The 20623-nt window shown below is 28.9% G+C and overlaps 1 protein-coding gene and 1 non-coding gene across 2 annotated transcripts; both read left to right on the top strand.

The window, feature by feature from the left end:
* The first annotated feature begins 3785 nt into the window (after positions 1 to 3785).
* Positions 3786 to 19573, top strand: LOC147814268 (D-beta-hydroxybutyrate dehydrogenase, mitochondrial-like). The gene is made up of 3 exons (XM_087160299.1): positions 3786 to 3885; positions 6315 to 6447; positions 19225 to 19573. Exons 1-3 carry the CDS (start codon positions 3786 to 3788, stop codon positions 19571 to 19573), a joined length of 582 nt encoding a protein of 193 aa, XP_087016425.1.
* TRNAP-AGG (transfer RNA proline (anticodon AGG)) lies at positions 5196 to 5267 on the top strand. The gene has a single exon. It is a non-coding gene; the product is annotated as a tRNA-Pro (tRNA).
* Positions 19574 to 20623: the final 1050 nt, after the last annotated feature.

Raw genomic sequence — 20623 nt, 5'->3', positions numbered from 1 at the left:
TTTTGAATATTATTTGTCACCCTTTTTAGTGACTTAAGCAAAACACGTTTCCTCGAAGTCATCAAAATAAAGATTAACTATATTCACTACATGATGTTATTATTTGCGGTAAATTTAAATGATTATCAAAATTTACCACAATCAAACATATTCTCCGATTATTACTTTCGAAGAACTGTAAAAATCGTATAACCACAGTACCCGAGTTGCAGAGTCTCACGCGTTAAAGCGTCCACCAGGTTCGAATTCCAGTTCTGCTCGCGGCATGAGCAGACCACAGTGCTCACTTAAAATATCCTCTGTGGTAGGCGATAAAAGGTTATAATTTCATTGCCATCAGGCTAATCATGAGGGTTGTCGCACTTTTTGCCTCCATGTAACGCAAATACGGGTTAGTTCTATCAAAAAGTCGTACACGAAGACTAGTTTGTCCTAATGAATGCTTATAGGAGCTCTCCTGCTTTCTGGGTTGAGTTCAAAATTACAAGTCTATGGAGTTGACCATTGGTAGTCGTAAATTCGGAATCTGGTCAGCTGTTTAATGCCGATTATAAAATGAAATAAAGCCACATTACCTGAATTAGTATATTTTTAACTTATTAAAAAAGCACTTATTACCATATTGCCAGTTGAACCTATTACCTAAGTTATTCAAGTATCCTTTGTGTCAATAATAATAAATTGATTTTTTTCCAGTTCATCAAAAGTTTCTCCCTTTTTGCTTTAATTTTGCTTTTTAGAGAATAAATTTCGTTTCATATCAAGTAGATGCTTGCAAAAGGACGTCACGGTTAAGTTCGACACACATGAGTGAGGTTGCTTGCTGATATCCAATTAAATCAGCGTGAGAATAAAGCCGAGCCTTAAAGCTGTTGCGTGATTTGTTGCAATTACCAAATTACTATTGATTTTAAATCATTTAATTTTAAAGAAACCAGTTTTAAAAGCATAAACTATGAGCAAAATAAACGCGTGGTTTTTGATAAATTCAGGAATACTAATTCGGAGAATTAAAAATAATTAAAACAGCTTTAACTGGAGGTTAGAACTTAAATTGCTTCAAATAATCGTCTTTTAACTCCCCTTGGTTTTCTCCAGTAATCAAAATTGTCTTGTGGGTTATTACATCAGATTACTCTACAGTAATTTCTCAGATTTCGAAAGCGTTTTTGATTTTCCAAAATTAAATAATTATTTGCGAGCCCAATAAGTATAGCTTTTCATTTTAATTTTTGACAAGAATTTTAAAAATTAATATTAAAGTTAGTTTTCACGGAACACCCTGCATAATTTCGAAGCCCTGAAGAAATGCACCTTTATAAGGATTCTTACTGAGGGGATTAGAACTTTCAACAATAAGCATGAACTGGTACTTTTTGGAGGACTTACTTTTTAGACGTAATTGATGCATTATTAATTGTGGTAATAGCTAATTTTGGTATTGTGTTACTAGGCAACATAGATAGACAGCAATAATTTGATTGATTAGGTACACCTGATCTAATTACTTCGGAAATAGATATCTGCCAATATTGATTTGTTACTATGAATTTTTTTAAAAAGAGGTGTGTTTGAGAAAATCCTTAAGAAACTTTAAAAAGTTTAAACAATTTCTTTCGACATTTTTATTGATATTTCGTGTATTTTATCCGAAATAAAGTAACTTACGAGTAAAGCTATTAAATTTGTAAAGTAAGAAAGTGCTGGTAAAAGTTTTTACTTTTTACATTCGTTCCGTTTGGGGAAAGCAAAAAGTATTACCATGTTCAGTTTTGAGACATTTTCATCAGCCATCTTAAGAAAAATAAATTTAAAAATAAAAAATAAAAACTGACATTGATGATTAAAAGTTACAAACTCTCAACGGTAATAAAAATAGCATATTATTACCCAAAAAAACTTAGTTTCTTGTGACTACTAAATACTTATGAACTTTAAAAATATAATAAGCTAGATGGTTTGGAAAAATTTGCACCATTAATTTCATTAATTAGGTAATTAATTTCTTAAATTTATAACATAAATCTTTAATAAAATTTTTGAGTATTTATTTAAAAAAAATTTCCAACCAATTTTTTGGACTTTATATTTTAGTACTTACGTCCTATAATCTAATTAAATTTTTCAGCAACTATTAGACTGTTCTTTATAATTAAAAAAAATCAAAATGTATTTTTGCTTGTAACTAGAGAGTCAGAAAAAAATGTATAAAAGGGACGTTGGTGTTCCATTTGGGTCAAAGAGTTAAAGAGTATAAATCATGTTTCAAAATAATGAATTATTGTTTTGCCTAATGTCATTAAACTATTAGAAGAAAACTAGTTATAATTACTTTTTTGATAAGCAAATTCTGTCGGAAATGAAATATCCGCAACTCTTTCATATAGTTAGATAAGTTCGTACTTTTTTATTGGCTTAAATGAATTCTTCTTCTATTCAGGCACTACAGTCGGTTACCGGCCAAGGCCGTCTAAGTCCGTTTGCCCCATCTAGAACTATTAGATGCCATATTTCTCCATCTGTTAACTCCCATGTCCGTTAAACCACTTCTCTACTCTGTCTAACCATCCTGTCTTCCTCTTTTTTTTCCCTCTGGTGTTTGGAAGGTTATTTTTTTTACAGGATTTTCATCGTTATATTGGAATACATGCCCTATTCTCCTCATTTGAAAAACCTTGATCATTTTTTTGTCTTAGGTTTCTTGCATTTTGAGTTTATTTATTAGTTGTAACAAATTCTCCGGGTTCCGTTTTGTATTACTGTATCAAAAATTTTATCTTAATATTTTCTCGCGAAACTCTTCAGTTTCTCTTCGTCTGCTTTGTTAATTGCCATGAATTCGCTGCTGTGTAAGACTATTAGTCTCGCTAGTGTCTTGTACAATTGCATTTTTGTTTTACAACTTATGTATTAAGATTTTAAATGGTTTCTCAATCCATGATATCATCTGCTAACCGTTGGTTCTATTTTTGATTTCAATTTTTATGTCATTATTATTATTTACTATCGTGCCTCAATATTTAAATCAAGCTAATTGTTCAAGCGCATATTCATTAATTTTCAGTGGTTGCAGATTTTTGAGTAATTTGTGAATAATGAATTTTTTTTTGTTTAGTACCTATTTTTAACAATAAAATGAACAAAATTATATTGATAGCTAAGTATTCGTTTTGACATTTTGAGATCCAGCGTCGAATATATTGGACAATATTCGGAGCAATTTCGTCACTTGAATAATATTTTAAAGTATTTTTTCTCTGTTTTTGTACTTTTTCTAACTGATTGCTTGCATTTGAAATCAATTGGATTCTCCCTTTGTCGAAATATTTTATTACGATGGAAATGCACAAGTTAGGTACAAAATATGATTCAAATAACCTCGTAGACGTAACATATAAATAACTTAATCTATTTCATGATCGAAATATCAAAAAATGCATTATAAAAATATCTTATAGTATGTAAAAATACTAAAAACTAAAATTGATCATATTTATATGTAATGATTAAAACTAACTTATAAAAGTAAATTAAGTTCAAACAGTTGAACACTTAAAAGATAATTCAGCGTATTTATGAAATGATTTTTGTCTACATGATTCTCAGTAAAATTCACATTTTCTTCATTCATTTCCACTCATTCATTTTCTTTACACAGGTCTCAGGAGATTAAATTTTAGAGAGGTATTATTTTTTTTTCAGAGTTATGGGCAGTTGTCAAAAACTTAGGCATTCTTAAAGGACTCTCCGTTGAACTAACTTCAATGCAAGAATTTCAAGACACTATGGAAGTTAACGTATTTGGTCAAATAAGAGTCGCCAAAGCATTTTCGCCTTTACTGCGACAATCAAAAGGAAGACTTGTTAACTTCACGAGTCTTATCGGTAAGCCAGGTCTATATGTTTTAAAATTAACAATAAAAAATTCTAGAAATTGGAAAATTTAAGAAAATCCGAATTAGAAAAATAAAAATGAATATGAAGATCGTGATATTTCATATATTTCGGAAAAATATTAAATATTAAATTGACAGCTAAGCTCCCGCTGTTTCCTTTTTTTTTTTTTTTTTTTGATTTCAACATTTTGCATGTCATTAAATTTTTTTGACACAATATCTGAGATATTTCAAAAGAGGATGTACTTACTGAAATCTTTTTTCTCTCGAATTATGATAATTTTCATATCATTGAAATGGAATGTCAAGTTAAGAAAAATATGCATATGCTACAACTTCTCTTTGATTTTGATCAAAAGGTTCAAAAGCTGCTCGTGAAATTTGTGTTTTGTCTGGAGAAGGTGCCAAATATGAAAAAATTGCTCTTGATTAGAATGCCAAGATTAAAATTGGAAATTTTGTAATCAAAGACTCATTCATTTTGGCTTTCCGGTAAAATTGATTGAAGGTCGATTAAACCAAATTTCTCGCAAAAATTTACGTCAAGCGCCAATCGAAATAGTGGAGAAAATACAATGCTTTAAGTTTTTGTTGTTGTTATTCTCTTATGCCACTTGTCAATACTGACAAGCCTATTTTCAGACAAAGGGGTGCGTTTCTTTTTGCTTTCCAGTGGCGCCATTTAGGCCAAGTATACGACTCCTTCCACTCATATACGTCCCAGCCTGTTTCACAGAGAGTACACATTCACACACCATCCATACATATTCAGATAGTAATTTTGACCTGAACAAGAACATGATCAATCTCCGATTCAGTACCCTCAGAGGTATTGATTTGTAACGGGAATTTAAAAGACTTTGTGACTTCGACAGATTTAGTGTGCAACTCCAAGTTTTTAAAAAAGAATAAATGAAAAAAGGTGAAAATTAATTTCTTATTCAACAGTTCTTCGAAACTGTTACAAATTATCTTACAGACAATTCTCAAAAATTTCCAGAAACATTTTTATTTACTTCTTAAAACACATCCAAATATCCAGTCTTAAAAAAAGAAAGAAAAAAAAGCGATAGAAAGTAATTTTAATTTTATTCAAGCTTCGTTTCATTAAAATCTTTATCATTCACAAAATATAACGTTAAAATTCTGTAACACGCTTGTATATAGAAATGACTTATGAAATGGAAAAAAAAACATATTCTTTTTCCCTGAACACTTGGTTTTTAAGTAAATAAATGCTGTGAATCAATAAATTTATTTTATACTTCGGCATTTGTTTAACTGTGCTCCTGTTTTCGAGGCACGGTGGTCTAGGGGTATGATTCTCGCTTAGGGTGCGAGAGGTCCCGGGTTCAATTCCCGGCCGTGCCCGGGTTAATCTTTAAGACGGAAATTCGATGCATTTTAGAAGTTTCCTTACCAGACTAAATTATTTATGAAAATAACTATCATGAAATGAGATTGATTTATTCAAGGAAAAATAATTCTTTATGAAATCAATAAAGAAATGTACGTTCATTGAAGACAATTAACAAAACAATTGAAAATAATATACTTTCCTTTTTTCTGACCTTTAGATAAAATTATGTGATTCAGTATGAACAAAAAAAATTACGAAAGGAAGAAAATTTTGATTATATTTTTGCAATCACTTGTTACCCATTTGTCAAATGTTTCCTTTTCTTCCTAAATAGATTTTCATAAACAAAAATTGTCATTCATTGCATAAACTGCATCATTTGATTTGTCCTTTTTGGTTTTAAATTCCAATCAATATACATTTCTTAAGACGTCGCAAAATTGGTTTTGAAGTTGATTGAAGATCAGTTCATTTTAAAGTTCTAACTTAAAACAATATTTAAAAGAGAATTCTAAAAAAAAAATATCAAACAGCAGCGGTCGCTATAACAACGCATGCAATGACGAAGCATGCGCACTGTTTACTATTACTCTTGAACACAGTTGAAAAGTGGGATGAATTAAATTAGTCCTATAGTAGCTTTTAAACACCGCAAACAATAATCTAGCACAGAATAGTTTTTAACTTTTTTCTCTCTATATGTTTGATTTTGCTTTAATTAACAAAACGAAGAAAAAAGTGCAAAATTTCTGCTGTAAGGTGGAAACAAACCTGAATTTTTGATATTTTGCGATTAACATGCAACTTTTGTTAATCAAATTACAAATGAAATAAAACTCGAAAAGAAGATTTTTGCAATCGAAATTTATTGCAAAAAGCCAAAAATATGACTTAATACTGAACTGATATATATAAATTTCAATGCATAAAAAAATAACATCATATTATTTGGCGAAATGAAATATCTATGAAACATAAATAGGATTTATTTTTTATGCATGTTTTGCAATTGTATTGTAATTGTTTATATACATATATACATAAATATATTTACACAGGAAGAATGGTATTGCCACACATGACTGCGTACACAGTTAGTAAATTTGGTGTCGTAGGTTTCACAGAGTGCTTGAGACTAGAAATAAATGTTTGGGGAGTTTCGGTTATATCTATTGAACCAGAGATTTACAAGTAAGAGAGCAAAAATGTTAGTAATACTTCAATTCATTGTTTTTTAATTACTTTTATAGGAATTATCTTTACATTTTTGTACACAGTAACGCTTAGTAAAAAAACAGGATTCTCAAAAAATGTTGCGTGATTTTTATTTTGTTTTTTGAATTTGGAGAGAACAGATTTTGTTTTATTACGCAGAACACCATAACCTGCTTTAACTTATCGTTTTTTCTTCTTCAAATGTTTGGTCATTTTTAGACCAGTTGATACATTTTAGATGTAACACTGACTAATAAAAAATATAGTTTGAAATTCCAGCTTAAAATATATTATAGTTAATTAATTCAAAAATAAAATTGCTTGTCATGCGTGGGGCTTGAAAAGTTTTATCAGTCATGCATTTTTAATTTTATCTGTCTGGCCAGTCACGTAAATTTTCAAAAAGAGATAGTTTAAAGTACCGATATAACGTTTCATAAATTATACGAGTAATTTTTAAGTGAATATTCAGTACAAAAGTGATGAGAATAAAAGGAAAACAGATAACATTCAAAAAAACTAAATGCTATTGAATTTAATTATAAAAATAAAAATTTGTTAACGTAATTAATAGAATTTGAAACGTAAAAACTTAATTAAACAATAGCAGTGTTTCAAACTAACATATTGAAGAGCGTGACCGATATTACTTTATAATTTTAATAATATCACTTCGTTGCTGATAAAAATGCTCTGCATTCACCCCATAAATGCGTATTCGTGCTAAATACATACTTCCTAGTTATTTCTGAGATGTATTTTAAATAAAAGTGGTGATATACGTAGATACATTGATAATGCATTTCTTTTGAGGCGCATTAATAATGGATACATTCATGTATTTTCATTGCAATTTAATAAAAGAGATGTAAAGGTATATAAAAATTTCATTCGGGATGTACTATGTGGACTAATTTGCTTGGCTAATGCTAAATATGATGATCTCGGGATTTAATCATTACAAAACGCCTTTAACAAAATATATTTATTAACAAAACAAGGATGATCTTCATGATACAGTGCCATGGAGGAGACTGATTACATTTAATGGTATGATTTCATATTACTGCGCAGAGCGCCATCTGTTTAGTTTTAGAAATTATTATTATTTACTTTGAGAAATATTATTAACAAAAATACTATTAACAGCTACCTTGACTAACATGGACATTTTGTGGTTTTCCGATCCCTGCTATCACTTGTAATACGCGTTGTAACAAAAATGAGTTTTTTGAAAATACTATACATTTTTTTGAAATATTAAGTTCCCAAATTATTAGACCATATGAAATAATAAAATATTAACTTAGCAACAGAACTACATCTTTTCTTTCAAATATTTTTTTTATTAATTACTTTTACGAAAACATCCATAAACGCATCTCGTACGTTAAAGTTAAGATTGAGTGATCGAACAGATTGTGCAAAGGGATAGAGAGAGCAGAAACAAAGCATACTGTACACCAGAGTTGGCCAAAAATGTAATCGATTACATTTTTTGATTACAGTAATCAATTACTTGTAATCATGATTACAATTTTCAAAAATTTTGATTACAGCTGTAATCATGATTACAATATTGATTACAGTAATCAATTACTTGTAATCGTGATTACAAAGTTTGATTACAGCTGTAATCATGATTACATAGTCGATTACAGTAATCAATTACTTGTAATCATGATTACAATTTTCAAAAAATTTTGATTACAGCTGAAATCATGATTACAATTTTGATTACAGTAATCAATTACTTGTAATCATGATTCCAAGTAATTGTGATTACAAGTAATCACAACAAAAACGATTACAAGTAATTATGATTACAAGCAATCAAAATATATGATTACATGTAATTTGATTACATGTAATTTGATTACATGTAATTTGATTACATGTAATTATGATTACATGTTATCTAATTACACGATTACAAGACTATTGTATTCTTATAAATGATTATATTTTACAGTAGATAGTAGAATGTATTTTATAATGATACATTTTGCACGTATTAACATGTACTGCATTTTGTACGTATTTGTATACGTGCAAATGAATGTAACTGAAATGTATGTACATATGATTTTATCTAGTGCATATGTTAAGACATTTTAGTATCATACACATGTACATACACTTATATTGTAGGTATAAAATATATGTACGTATGTATCTAGATAATAATTACGTATGTATGTGCAAACAATGTAGGCATGTACATTTATACACAATGAATATATGCATTTTATGCAAATATTTGTGTATGTAAAATGTATATCTATGTTCATGTACGCATGTATATACAAGTACTTGTGTTTGTGCGAACATACATGCATTGTCTGTACAATGTATGTCCCATGCATGTATGTGCAATTTATTTATGAACAGTACAATATATGTATGCATGTACAATATAGGTATATCTGTAGGATGTACAATATATGTATGTATACATGTACATGATATGCATGTCCAGTGTATTTATGTACATGTACATAATATGTTCATGCTCAATGTAAGTATCCAAATATGCATAATACATTTGTGAACAAATATGCATAATACATTTGTGTACGTACATTGGGCGTATTTATATTTCACATATATTCATACATGCATTCGACATGCATAACGTACGTACATACACACATTTGAGATGCATATATTGTACAGATGTATATACATATAGCGTACAGATGTATATTCATATAATGTACATATGATGAAATGAACATATAATGTTCATATAATGTACATATGTGTGTACATATACAGTACGTATGTGCATAAATATATTGGGCATACTTCTTTCGTACAAATTTTACATGTGTACATGCATGCTATCCCTATCTATGCATATGGTGCAATGTATATATGTACAATGAATGTATCCACACATGTACAATACACCTATGTTCCATGTATGCATATCCATATGTACTATATATGCATGTACAATACATGAATGTATGTACATACATTGCACATGCGTACATACATTACACGTATACATATGTACATTACATTTATGTCTAAATATGTGTACAATGCAATAAATAAAATGCATGTAAGTTAACTTTTAATGACTCAAGCAAGTTAAATGACAAAATCAAACGATATTTAAATTTAGTTTTCAGCTTAATTGTTCTATATCATTTTGAAATTCTCTGAATAAAAAATTATTTTCAGGTATTTTCATGAAATGTTTGACAAAACAGATTTATTTTTTTTATAACATAATGCATGATTCATAGAAATTTTTTAAATGGTAAGAAAAACGGTAAATTTTATGTGTGGAATTAATATTTAGAAATTCCAAATAAAATTATCGTTTGCTTTCTAAAAAATATGAGGTCGAGTTTCATATACCTTAGAATAATTTTAAAACAAATTTTAATAACTTTACTCATATAAATTTTTTTAATGCATGCACAATGTATGTGTATATTGTAATTACATATATTTAAATGTACGCACGTATTTGTACATTACTTGTAATTATGTACATGTATACGTTGTATGCACATGCATACATTGTGCATATAACTATTTTTTTGTACATCCATGCATTACATGCGCATAAGTATTAAAAAAGTATGTAGTTATACAAGTACATACGTAAGTTGTACATAAGTACATACTTTGCGTGCACATATATTGATGTACAAATAAATATGCATATATACATGTACGCATTTTATTTACGCAACTATGTGCATATATTGTACCTTTAAATAACATTTTTACATATTGTACGCAAATACGTACAATTTTATATACAAACGTACATTGTATATACGTGCTATTATCGTAAATTTATACAATATATTTACTTAAGTACATAAAAGCATGCAAACGCATAAACATTATTTTCATACACGTTCATACATACATTGTCTATGTATACAAAGATACAAAACATTGCCTTTTTGTACAAACTAACATACATGCGTACATGTATCATAAATGCATAATTATATGTACTAAGCATATGCGCATTGCATTAAGTATATTACAATATAATTATGAATATTGTACGTACAAACAACGTTTGTGCATACATTGTATGTATAGGAATCGCAAATTGTACGTTCATGCGTGCGTACATTCTATGTACATAAAAATATGTAAACACATGAATACTTACATAAAAAATTTGACTATAGTATACAATCGTAATAACTTGTAATCGTATAGTTTGATTACAAGTAATCACAATTACATGTAATCAAATTACATGTAATCATGATTACATGTAATCATATATTTTGATTACTTGTAATCATAATTACTTGTAATTGTTTTTGTTGTGATTACTTGTAATCGCAATTACTTGTAATCATGATTACAAGTAATTGATTACTGTAATCAAAATTGTAATCATGATTACAGCTGTAATCAAAATTTTTTGAAAGTTGTAATCACGATTACAAGTAATTAATTACTTGTAATCGTGATTACAAGTAATTGATTACTGTAATCAAAATTGTAATCATGATTACAGCTGTAATCAAATTTTTTGAAAGTTGTAATCACGATTACAAGTAATTGATTACTTGTAATCGTGATTACAAGTAATTGATTACATAGCTGTAATTATCTGTAATCAATTACAGTTGTAATCGATTACTGTAATCAACGGCCAACTCTGCTGTACACGCACTGGGAGACCTGGGAGTTAAACAACTGCTGAACTAGAGTGTCTACTATAGCTGTACTAGATTGCTATAAGCGTCAAGTATAAAATAACTATTTTATTTTCAAAAAAGAAGTACTTGAATTTTTGCAGCTCTTCCTCTAATTTTCTGTAAAAAGCCTCCATCTTTGCTCTACAGCCCAGAGCAGGTCCCATTCAAATGCAATAAAAAAATATGTACTAGATTTCTATAAGGTTGTACTTGATTCCTATAATGTTCTATAAGGCTCCAGATGGCTGTTTTTTCCCCACTTGGTTGAAGGGTAACAACTTCATGGGATCGTCTAATCGATACAAGTAAACAAGATATCTTTTGCGGTTTAATTTTATGACTTTTACTATGTCAGGTGGCTTATATCGATTATAAATTTCTTGATTGTACAGAATGGCTGTAGCATGAAGTACCCCATCAATTTAATCAAAACTTACATTTTCTGATTCCTTAACTTTAATATGAAAAAATTCTTTAATTTTTTCCTTAAACTTCCTTTATTCTTATAATTTTTCATTTCCAGTATTGAAAATTTAATAACTCCTAATTTTTATTATTATTAGCTATTTAACTTACTAGAATAACATTTCTTCCTACAACGCAAGAGAGCGTTTTTGGTTTTGATAACAGCTGTTGTTCAAAGTATAACAGCAAAACTATAATTATAACCCTTAGGAAAATTTGCCATAGGTGTGCCATAAAAAATGCCATAAGATATTCCTATGGGGTTTTGCCTATGGCAAAATTTTTCCATACACTTTTGCCATACATGTATGGCAAAATTTTGCCATACGTATATGGCAAAAGTGTATGGCAGAATTTTACCATAGGCAAAACCCCATAGGAATATCCTATGGCATTTTTTTATATAGTAAATTTTTGCCATTAAGCTAAGATGTGCTACAGCTTATGACGAAATATTTTTCCATAGGCTATGGTACACTTTTGCCATACAGCTATAGCAACATTTCTCGTTGATATTTTATCATACATCAAAAAATAGTTACTTACAAGAATCTTTCGCAATGGATATTAAAAATGCAAAACTTAATAATTGTAGAATAAATATATATCCAGAAAGCTTTTTTTAAAAAAAAATTCTTTGATAAACTTCTCCTTTTTCACTTGCAGAATCCTTTCTGAATGCTGTTCTCATTCAAATAAATTTTAAATGGTTAGTACTAACCGTTAGAAAATGGGTCCGGCCGCCGGAGCGAGTGGGGAAAGTATTGGTTATGTTGATTAGGAACAAAATATATTGAGTACAGGCAACCAATATTTGTTAAAACTGTAAAAAACAAGAAAATAGAAAGTGAGTTTGGAGGTCGGAGCGAGTATAAAAAACGCTAATTTGATTGATTGGTATCATAATTAGTTAGATGAGCGTCAGATATTAGAGGAACCTAAAAGAAAGGAAATTTAAATAATGGTCCAATGGTCGGAGCGAGTATGAATTTTTTTTTAATTTTGATATGTGATACTAAGCTAAAAATTAAACAGACTACTAAAACAATAAAATACTATGAAAACTGAAAAGATAAAGAGTGGGGCCGGTGGTCGAAGTGAAATTAGTTTAAAATAGATCAAACTGGACAAAAGCCGAATATGTAACGGTACTGCCAGTGGTGGCATGTGAACAAAATTTTATCGATAAAAAAGATGGTATTGGACTATGAAAAGCTAAGAATAGAAAACAGGCTAAATTAGTTGATCCCCTACTAGTGAGGGATATAAAACTCAGAAAATTTATGTTGAGTTGTGTTAAGCACAGTTAGAAAAGAGAACGCAATATCGAAGCATTGGTAAGTACAAAACATGTTTAAGACATGATTAAAATTGGTAAAATTAATAATTGCTATTTACACTTGGTCAGGGAGAGTAAATAAAAATTAATTGGGTATAGGGCATCGCGCACGAAAAAGTTGTAAACTTAAGGAGAGATTAAATTGTTAAAAGCATTTTTGGTAACAGCAGCAGATGATTTGGCCAGGGACTGTTCCGTTGATAATATTGAAGAAAATAATTGTCAACCAGTAATCCAGCAAATCTAGTTAAGTGATGACCCTAAGCTATGTATAAATATGAAACAGAACATTGTACAAATATATGTGGATAGTTAAGAAATATTAGTTGTAAGATTGTAAAACACAGAGACATGATAAAAACAATTTAATGACAAGCAAAAATTAAACACAAAATAAAAATATAAAGCCCTAACGTATGTAAGATAATGTAAAAAAGCATTGCAAGAACCTAAGTGGAATTAAAATCAAAAACTAATGAGAATGTAAACACTGACTTTGATATTGATATATGACAGCAATAAAATTTAATTATCACCGAACAAGTTAAAAGAATTAAAAAATTTTAATTATTAAAGAAATGATGATCTGGCTTGATCATAAGCACTTAACTGCGTTTTTCATCATGAAGATTGTTTACAAATTGCTATGGGGAAATCATTAATAATGGAAAAGTGTTGTGACTTTAAAAATTTATATAAAATCAGAGAGAGGGGATAAAATAAAAAGGAAGATGTCGTTTAATTAGAAACAGTTAAGAGAAAGAAATATAAAAATTTTAGATAAAAATATAAGCAGCAAGATATTAATTAAAGTGTACTATGTCAGCGTTAACAAATAGCAAAATTTAACACAGCGGAAACCTATACCCAATCGCGACACATTTTAAAAAGATACAGATAATAAAAGTACCAGACAGCCGAAAATTAAAAACTTAATAAATTCAGACAGATAATCGCATAGGCGTTTGCAATAAAGTGTTTTTGACCAAGAATGAGATCGAAAAAATATTAAAATAAGTCGCCAAAGTTAGCGAAAGATTCCACTTGTAGTGGATGAAACGTTAATATGGCGCAGAGTTGGCCAAAAATGTAATCGATTACATTTTTTGATTACAGTAATCAATTACTTGTAATCATGATTACAATTTTCAAAAATTTTGATTACAGCTGTAATCATGATTACAATATTGATTACAGTAATCAATTACTTGTAATCGTGATTACAAAGTTTGATTACAGCTGTAATCATGATTACATAGTCGATTACAGTAATCAATTACTTGTAATCATGATTACAATTTTCAAAAAATTTTGATTACAGCTGTAATCATGATTACAATTTTGATTACAGTAATCAATTACTTGTAATCATGATTCCAAGTAATTGCGATTACAAGTAATCACAACAAAAACGATTACAAGTAATTATGATTACAAGTAATCAAAATATATGATTACATGTAATTTGATTACATGTAATTTGATTACATGTAATTATGATTACATGTAATCTAATTACATGATTACAAGACTATTGTATTCTTATAAATGATTATATTTTACAGTAGATAGTAGAATGCATTTTATAATGAAACATTTTGCACGTATTAACATGTACTGCATTTTGTACGTATTTGCATACGTACAAATGAATGTAACTGAAATATATGTACATATGATTTTATCTAGCATATGTTCAGACATTTTAGTATCACACACATGTACATACACTTATATTGTAGGTATAAAATATATGTACGTATGTATATAGATAATAATTACGTATATATGTGCAAACAATGTAGGCATGTACATTTATACACAATGAATATATGCTTTTTATGCAAATATTTGTGTATGTAAAATGTATATCTATGTTCATGTACGCATGTATATACAAGTACTTGTGTTTGTACGAACATACATACATTGTCTGTACGTCCTATGTACGTAATGTACGTCCTATGCATGTATGTGCAATTTATTTATGAACAGTACAATATATGTATGCATGTACAATATAGGTATATCTGTAGGATGTACAATATATGTATGTATACATGTACATGATATGCATGTTCAGTGTATTTATGTACATGTACATAATATGTTCATGCTCAATGTAAGTATCCAAATATGCATAATACATTTATGAACTATTGTACGTACATTGGGCATATTTATATTTCACATATATTCATACATGCATTCGACATGCATAACGTACGTACATACACACATTTGAGATGCATATATTGTACAGATGTATATACATATAGCGTACAGATGTATATTCATATAATGTACATATGATGAAATGAACATATAATGTTCATATAATGTACATATGTGTGTACATATACAGTACATATGTGCATAAATATATTGGGCATAATTCTTTCGTACAAATTTTGCATGTGTACATGCATGTTATCCCTATCTATGCATATGGTGCAATGTATATATGTACAATGAATGTATCCACACATGTACAATACACGTATGTTCCATGTATGCATATCCATATGTACTATATATGCACGTACAATACATGAATGTATGTACATACATTGTACATGCGTACATACATTACACGTATACATATGTACATTACATTTATGTCTAAATATGTGTACAATGCAATAAATAAAATGCATGTAAGTTAACTTTTAATGACTCAAGCAAGTTAAATGACAAAATCAAACGATATTTAAATTTAGTTTTCAGCTTTAATTGTTCTATATCATTTTGAAATTCTCTGAATAAAAAATTATTTTCAGTTATTTTCATGAAATGTTTGACAATACAGATTTATTTTTTTTATAACATAATGCATGATTCATAGAAATTTTTTAAATGGTAAGAAAAACGGTAAATTTCATGTGTGGAATTAATATTTAGAAATTCCAAATAAAATTATCGTTTGCTTTCTAAAAAATATGAGGTCGAGTTTCATATACCTTAGAATAATTTTAAAACAAATTTTAATAACTTTACTCATATAAATTTTTTTAATGTATGCACAATGTATGTGTATATTGTAATTACATATATTTAAATGTACGCACCTATTTGTACATTACTTGTAATTATGTACATGTATACGTTGTATGCACATGCATACATTCTGCATATAACTATTTTTTTGTACATCCATGCATTACATGCGCATAAGTATTAACAAAGTATGTAGTTATGCAAGTACATACGTAAGTTGTACATAAGTACATACTTTGCGTGCACATATATCGATGTACATATAAATATGCATGCATACATGTACGCATTTTATTTACGCAACTATGTGCATATATTGTACCTTTAAATAACATTTTTACATATTGTACGCAAATACGTACAATTTTATATACAAACGTGCATTGTATATACGTGCTATTATCGTAAATTTATACAATATATGCACTTAAGTACATAAAAGCATGTAAACGCATAAACATTATTTTCATATACGTTCATACATACATTGTCTATGTATACAAAGATACAAAACATTGCCTTTTTGTACAAACTAGCATACATGCGTACATGTATCATAAATGCATAATTATATGTACTAAGCATATGCGCATTGCATTAAGTATATTACAATATAATTATGAATATTGTACGTACAAACAACGTTTGTGCATACATTGTATGTATAGGAATCGCAAATTGTACGTTCATGCGTGCGTACATTCTATGTACATAAAAATATGTAAACACATGAATACTTACATAAAAAATTTGACTATAGTATACAATCGTAATAACTTGTAATCGTAAAGTTTGATTACAAGTAATCACAATTACATGTAATCAAATTACATGTAATCATGATTACATGTAATCATATATTTTGATTACTTGTAATCATAATTACTTGTAATCGTTTTTGTTGTGATTACTTGTAATCGCAATTACTTGTAATCATGATTACAAGTAATTGATTACTGTAATCAAAATTGTAATCATGATTACAGCTGTAATCAAAATTTTTTGAAAGTTGTAATCACGATTACAAGTAATTGATTACTTGTAATCGTGATTACAAGTAATTGATTACTGTAATCAAAATTGTAATCATGATTACAGCTGTAATCAAAATTTTTTGAAAGTTGTAATCACGATTACAAGTAATTGATTACTTGTAATCGTGATTACAAGTAATTGATTACATAGCTGTAATTATCTGTAATCAATTACAGTTGTAATCGATTACTGTAATCAACGGCCAACTCTGATATGGCGGTCTGATACGCTAAGCCTAAAAGAATAGAACATCGGATTTCAAACACTCAAAAATTGGAAAATTGGCCACTCAGTCGCCGGAAAACACTCACCAGGAATCCTTTGTGAGACTACATGTTGAATTTAATTAACTTCGGGGTGAAAATATGGATATTTATTTCTTTTAGAAGATGTTTTTGAGGACTCCATAGAAGTTGTTGTTTCGTTGGTGGAGATCTGGATCAGCTTTTCTCTATGGTATACTGATATACAAATCTTTAAGGTTACCATTGGCCTATGGTATACTGCCATACGAATTTCTGTGGTTGCCATAGGCCAATGGTGACGTACCATACAAATCCTTATGGTTACCATTGGTATATGGTATACTGCCATACAAATCTTTATGGTAGCCATAGGCTTTTGGGGTTTTGCCATACAAATCTCTATGGTAACCATAGGCTTATGTCATCTTGCCATACAAATTTCTATGGTAGCCATAGGTTGCCATAGATTACCATAGGCTTCTCTATGGCAAATTTTCCTAAGGGAACGCATAAAAATCAAAATTATTCAGCATTATTCCTGGGTAGTTAACCAAAATATGAATAATTTGATTAGTTTTTATTATTTTGCTTAATTGAGCTCAAACTTCTTATTTATGTTTCCAAAATCTCCATATTTTTTTATTTTCCATTATTTCAATTGATATTGCATTTCGCAAAATTTGAGTTCTTAATTTTCTCTTCTTACAAGAGTTGATCTCTTAAAAAAATTTTAAGTTCAACATTCATTTTTCTGCCTTACAGAATAGCAACGACGGATAAAAAAAATAAGTACATTACATCATTTCTCACCAAAATTTCCGTATGAATGAAAACTGATTACGAAGAAAACTCCTTTAAGAAACTTCAAAATATCCACCCCTAAAGATTGATTTCCCACCCCTAAAGATTCATATTGCAATTGATGAAGTGGTCTCATCGGAATTTTTCGGAATCTCGAAATCGAGTTTACAGTTCAAGTCGAAATGTTTATATTACGTTTTCATAATCCCTCTTTCGTTTCTGTAACGACGGAATCTTCATCTTACAAAGAAAATTTCGATCACTTTCCAACTAGCTAGAATGTAAAAATCTCATCTAAAACTCAAAGTCTAGAAGTCGACTAAGAATTCATGTTTCATATTTTTTTGAAGTTTTAAGACAACCAAAGTAAAAGTCTAATAGCGAGAGACTCAACTTCTAAGTTGAGACATAGACGTTCTTAATATTTTTTTTTAAATCAAAGGACCAGACTTCCCCAAAACTGCACCAATTAACTACTGATTGACGTATTTTTATTTTTATTTTTACCTACGGTCACAACTTATTTTTATACAAATACATTAACTAGATACTAATGAAGATCACATTTTTCTTGCCTATACCTCTCCCAAAATTTCATATTTCTATAAAATCATTCCTTCAATCAGGATCTACACTCACCTTTTAAAACGCATTTATAGATTGTTCGTCTCCCGTAAGGAGATGATTGGACAAAAAAGTATGGTACGAATCCATTACTTAAAATAAGGCCTACGTTTAAAACGAAACCAAAAGATCAAAGTAGTAGGAGGAAAGGTTTCGCGCCCAAGATTATTCCCGATGACATCTTCAAATTGAAAGAAATTTTCCAAAGTTCAATTGTCTTTTTACGGCGAATGGATCGTAATTTGACGATTGCGATTTTAAATTTAACTATTACAAGTGATTTCAAATTTTTAAGTAAATCTGAAGAAAGTTAATGAAAGAACACGCAGTAAGAAAATATTGATTTAATTGTCCTATTGTGCATGCGCGTCAGTGCAATCTCTGTGTTATGCTTTTCGTATTTATGTAGTTTTCATCTTTTACTTTCAGGAAAATGTTTTAAAATTTGAATAGTAATGAGTTCCAAGTTTGTGTAACGCAAGAGAGTAAATTATAATGTTTTTTAACTAAAATATTTATAGGTTTTGATTTGCTTTGTTTTTCTCTTATATTACAGAACTGGATTAACGGATACAAATCACCTGAATAAGTATATGGAAACAACTCTTAACAATTTGGACGAATCGATTAAACCTGATTATGGGGAGAAATATTTAAAGCAATTAGAAAAATTGATATATTGCTTTTTTTCCTTCGCCTCAGGCAAAACTCAAACTGTAGTTGACGCTGTGGTGTCAGCTGTTACACTGGAGCATCCTGAAAAGGTTTACAGCCCTCGTAGAAATGCTATTTTCAGAGGCCTTTTATTTATATACAAAAATCTCCCACTGCCCGCTCAAGATATTATCGTAAAATTATTTTCATATGTTGCATTAAGGGAAAGTTTGAAACCTGCTTCAAAGTGAAGTCAGAAATTTTTAAAAAATATCCAGACTGGTATAACTTTTGCACAAGCAAAATCCTGATTAATTAAGTTCTATCAAATCTGAAACTATAATGGTTAGGAGATGAACAAATCAGTATAAATATGTATATCAGTAATTTAAATATGTATTTAATCAGTATTAAAATATGTATATTATCGAAGAATTTGCGATTGCGCTAAATGAAGTTCAATATAGCTATGTTATTTTTACGCTAATTCATGAATTAGGACTCAACTTCATTTAAATTTTTAAGTTCTCGGAGCCTGAAAAATTTCGAACGAAAATTCCGAAATCCCGAGTCTTGCGCAAAAGTTACGCGTTGCTGTAAAGATAAATAAATGTCTCTTCGTATTGTTATTTTGATGAAACAAAATTGAATAGAATTGTTATATTTCATAATAATCGGAAAGAAATAAAATGTTATAAAATTATTCAATAAAATATAGATATTTTTATACGTGAAGTTTTCAATGTAAACAATTAATATTCTGCAAGCAGTTCAAAGGTAAACAGTTTCTTCCTGTTTTTTACTTCGAACTGATACAGTAAGCTTAAATATTTGATTTTTTGCACAGATTTTCTACTCATTAATCTTCGAAATAGTTTTCATTATTAATTAGCATATTTGTTAGAATTTCACTCGCAGACATTATATATGTTTTCAGACGGATTCAGTTTCTACAAAATCAATATTTAAATTCATTAATTGAATCATTTTTGTAGCATTCAACAGTTTAAATTTTATCTCGTTAGTCAACCAAGAAATATCACAAAATCATCTTTTCAAGGCGAAACAGATTAAATATTCTTTCTTAAATAAACTATTTAAAATTAAAATTTAGTTACTTTGTCTTTAGCATTAAATTAAAAAAGATTAAGTTAATGCCATAATTACGAGTATATCGAGATAGATTTACCTTGATAGAAAATTTTTCACAAACATTAACTTCATATAATGCTAAATTCAGTGCCAGCAATGAAGGATGATTTTAAAAAACAAAGAGAGCGTGGGGGGATTTGCGTTTTTTT

This window comes from Parasteatoda tepidariorum, chromosome 3, assembly GCF_982258835.1.
Source record: "Parasteatoda tepidariorum strain Cologne lab strain chromosome 3, Ptep-v5.0, whole genome shotgun sequence".
Taxonomy (NCBI): domain Eukaryota; kingdom Metazoa; phylum Arthropoda; class Arachnida; order Araneae; family Theridiidae; genus Parasteatoda; species Parasteatoda tepidariorum.
Note: the sequence above shows the minus strand (reverse complement) of the source record. Positions and strands in the feature narration are given on the sequence as shown.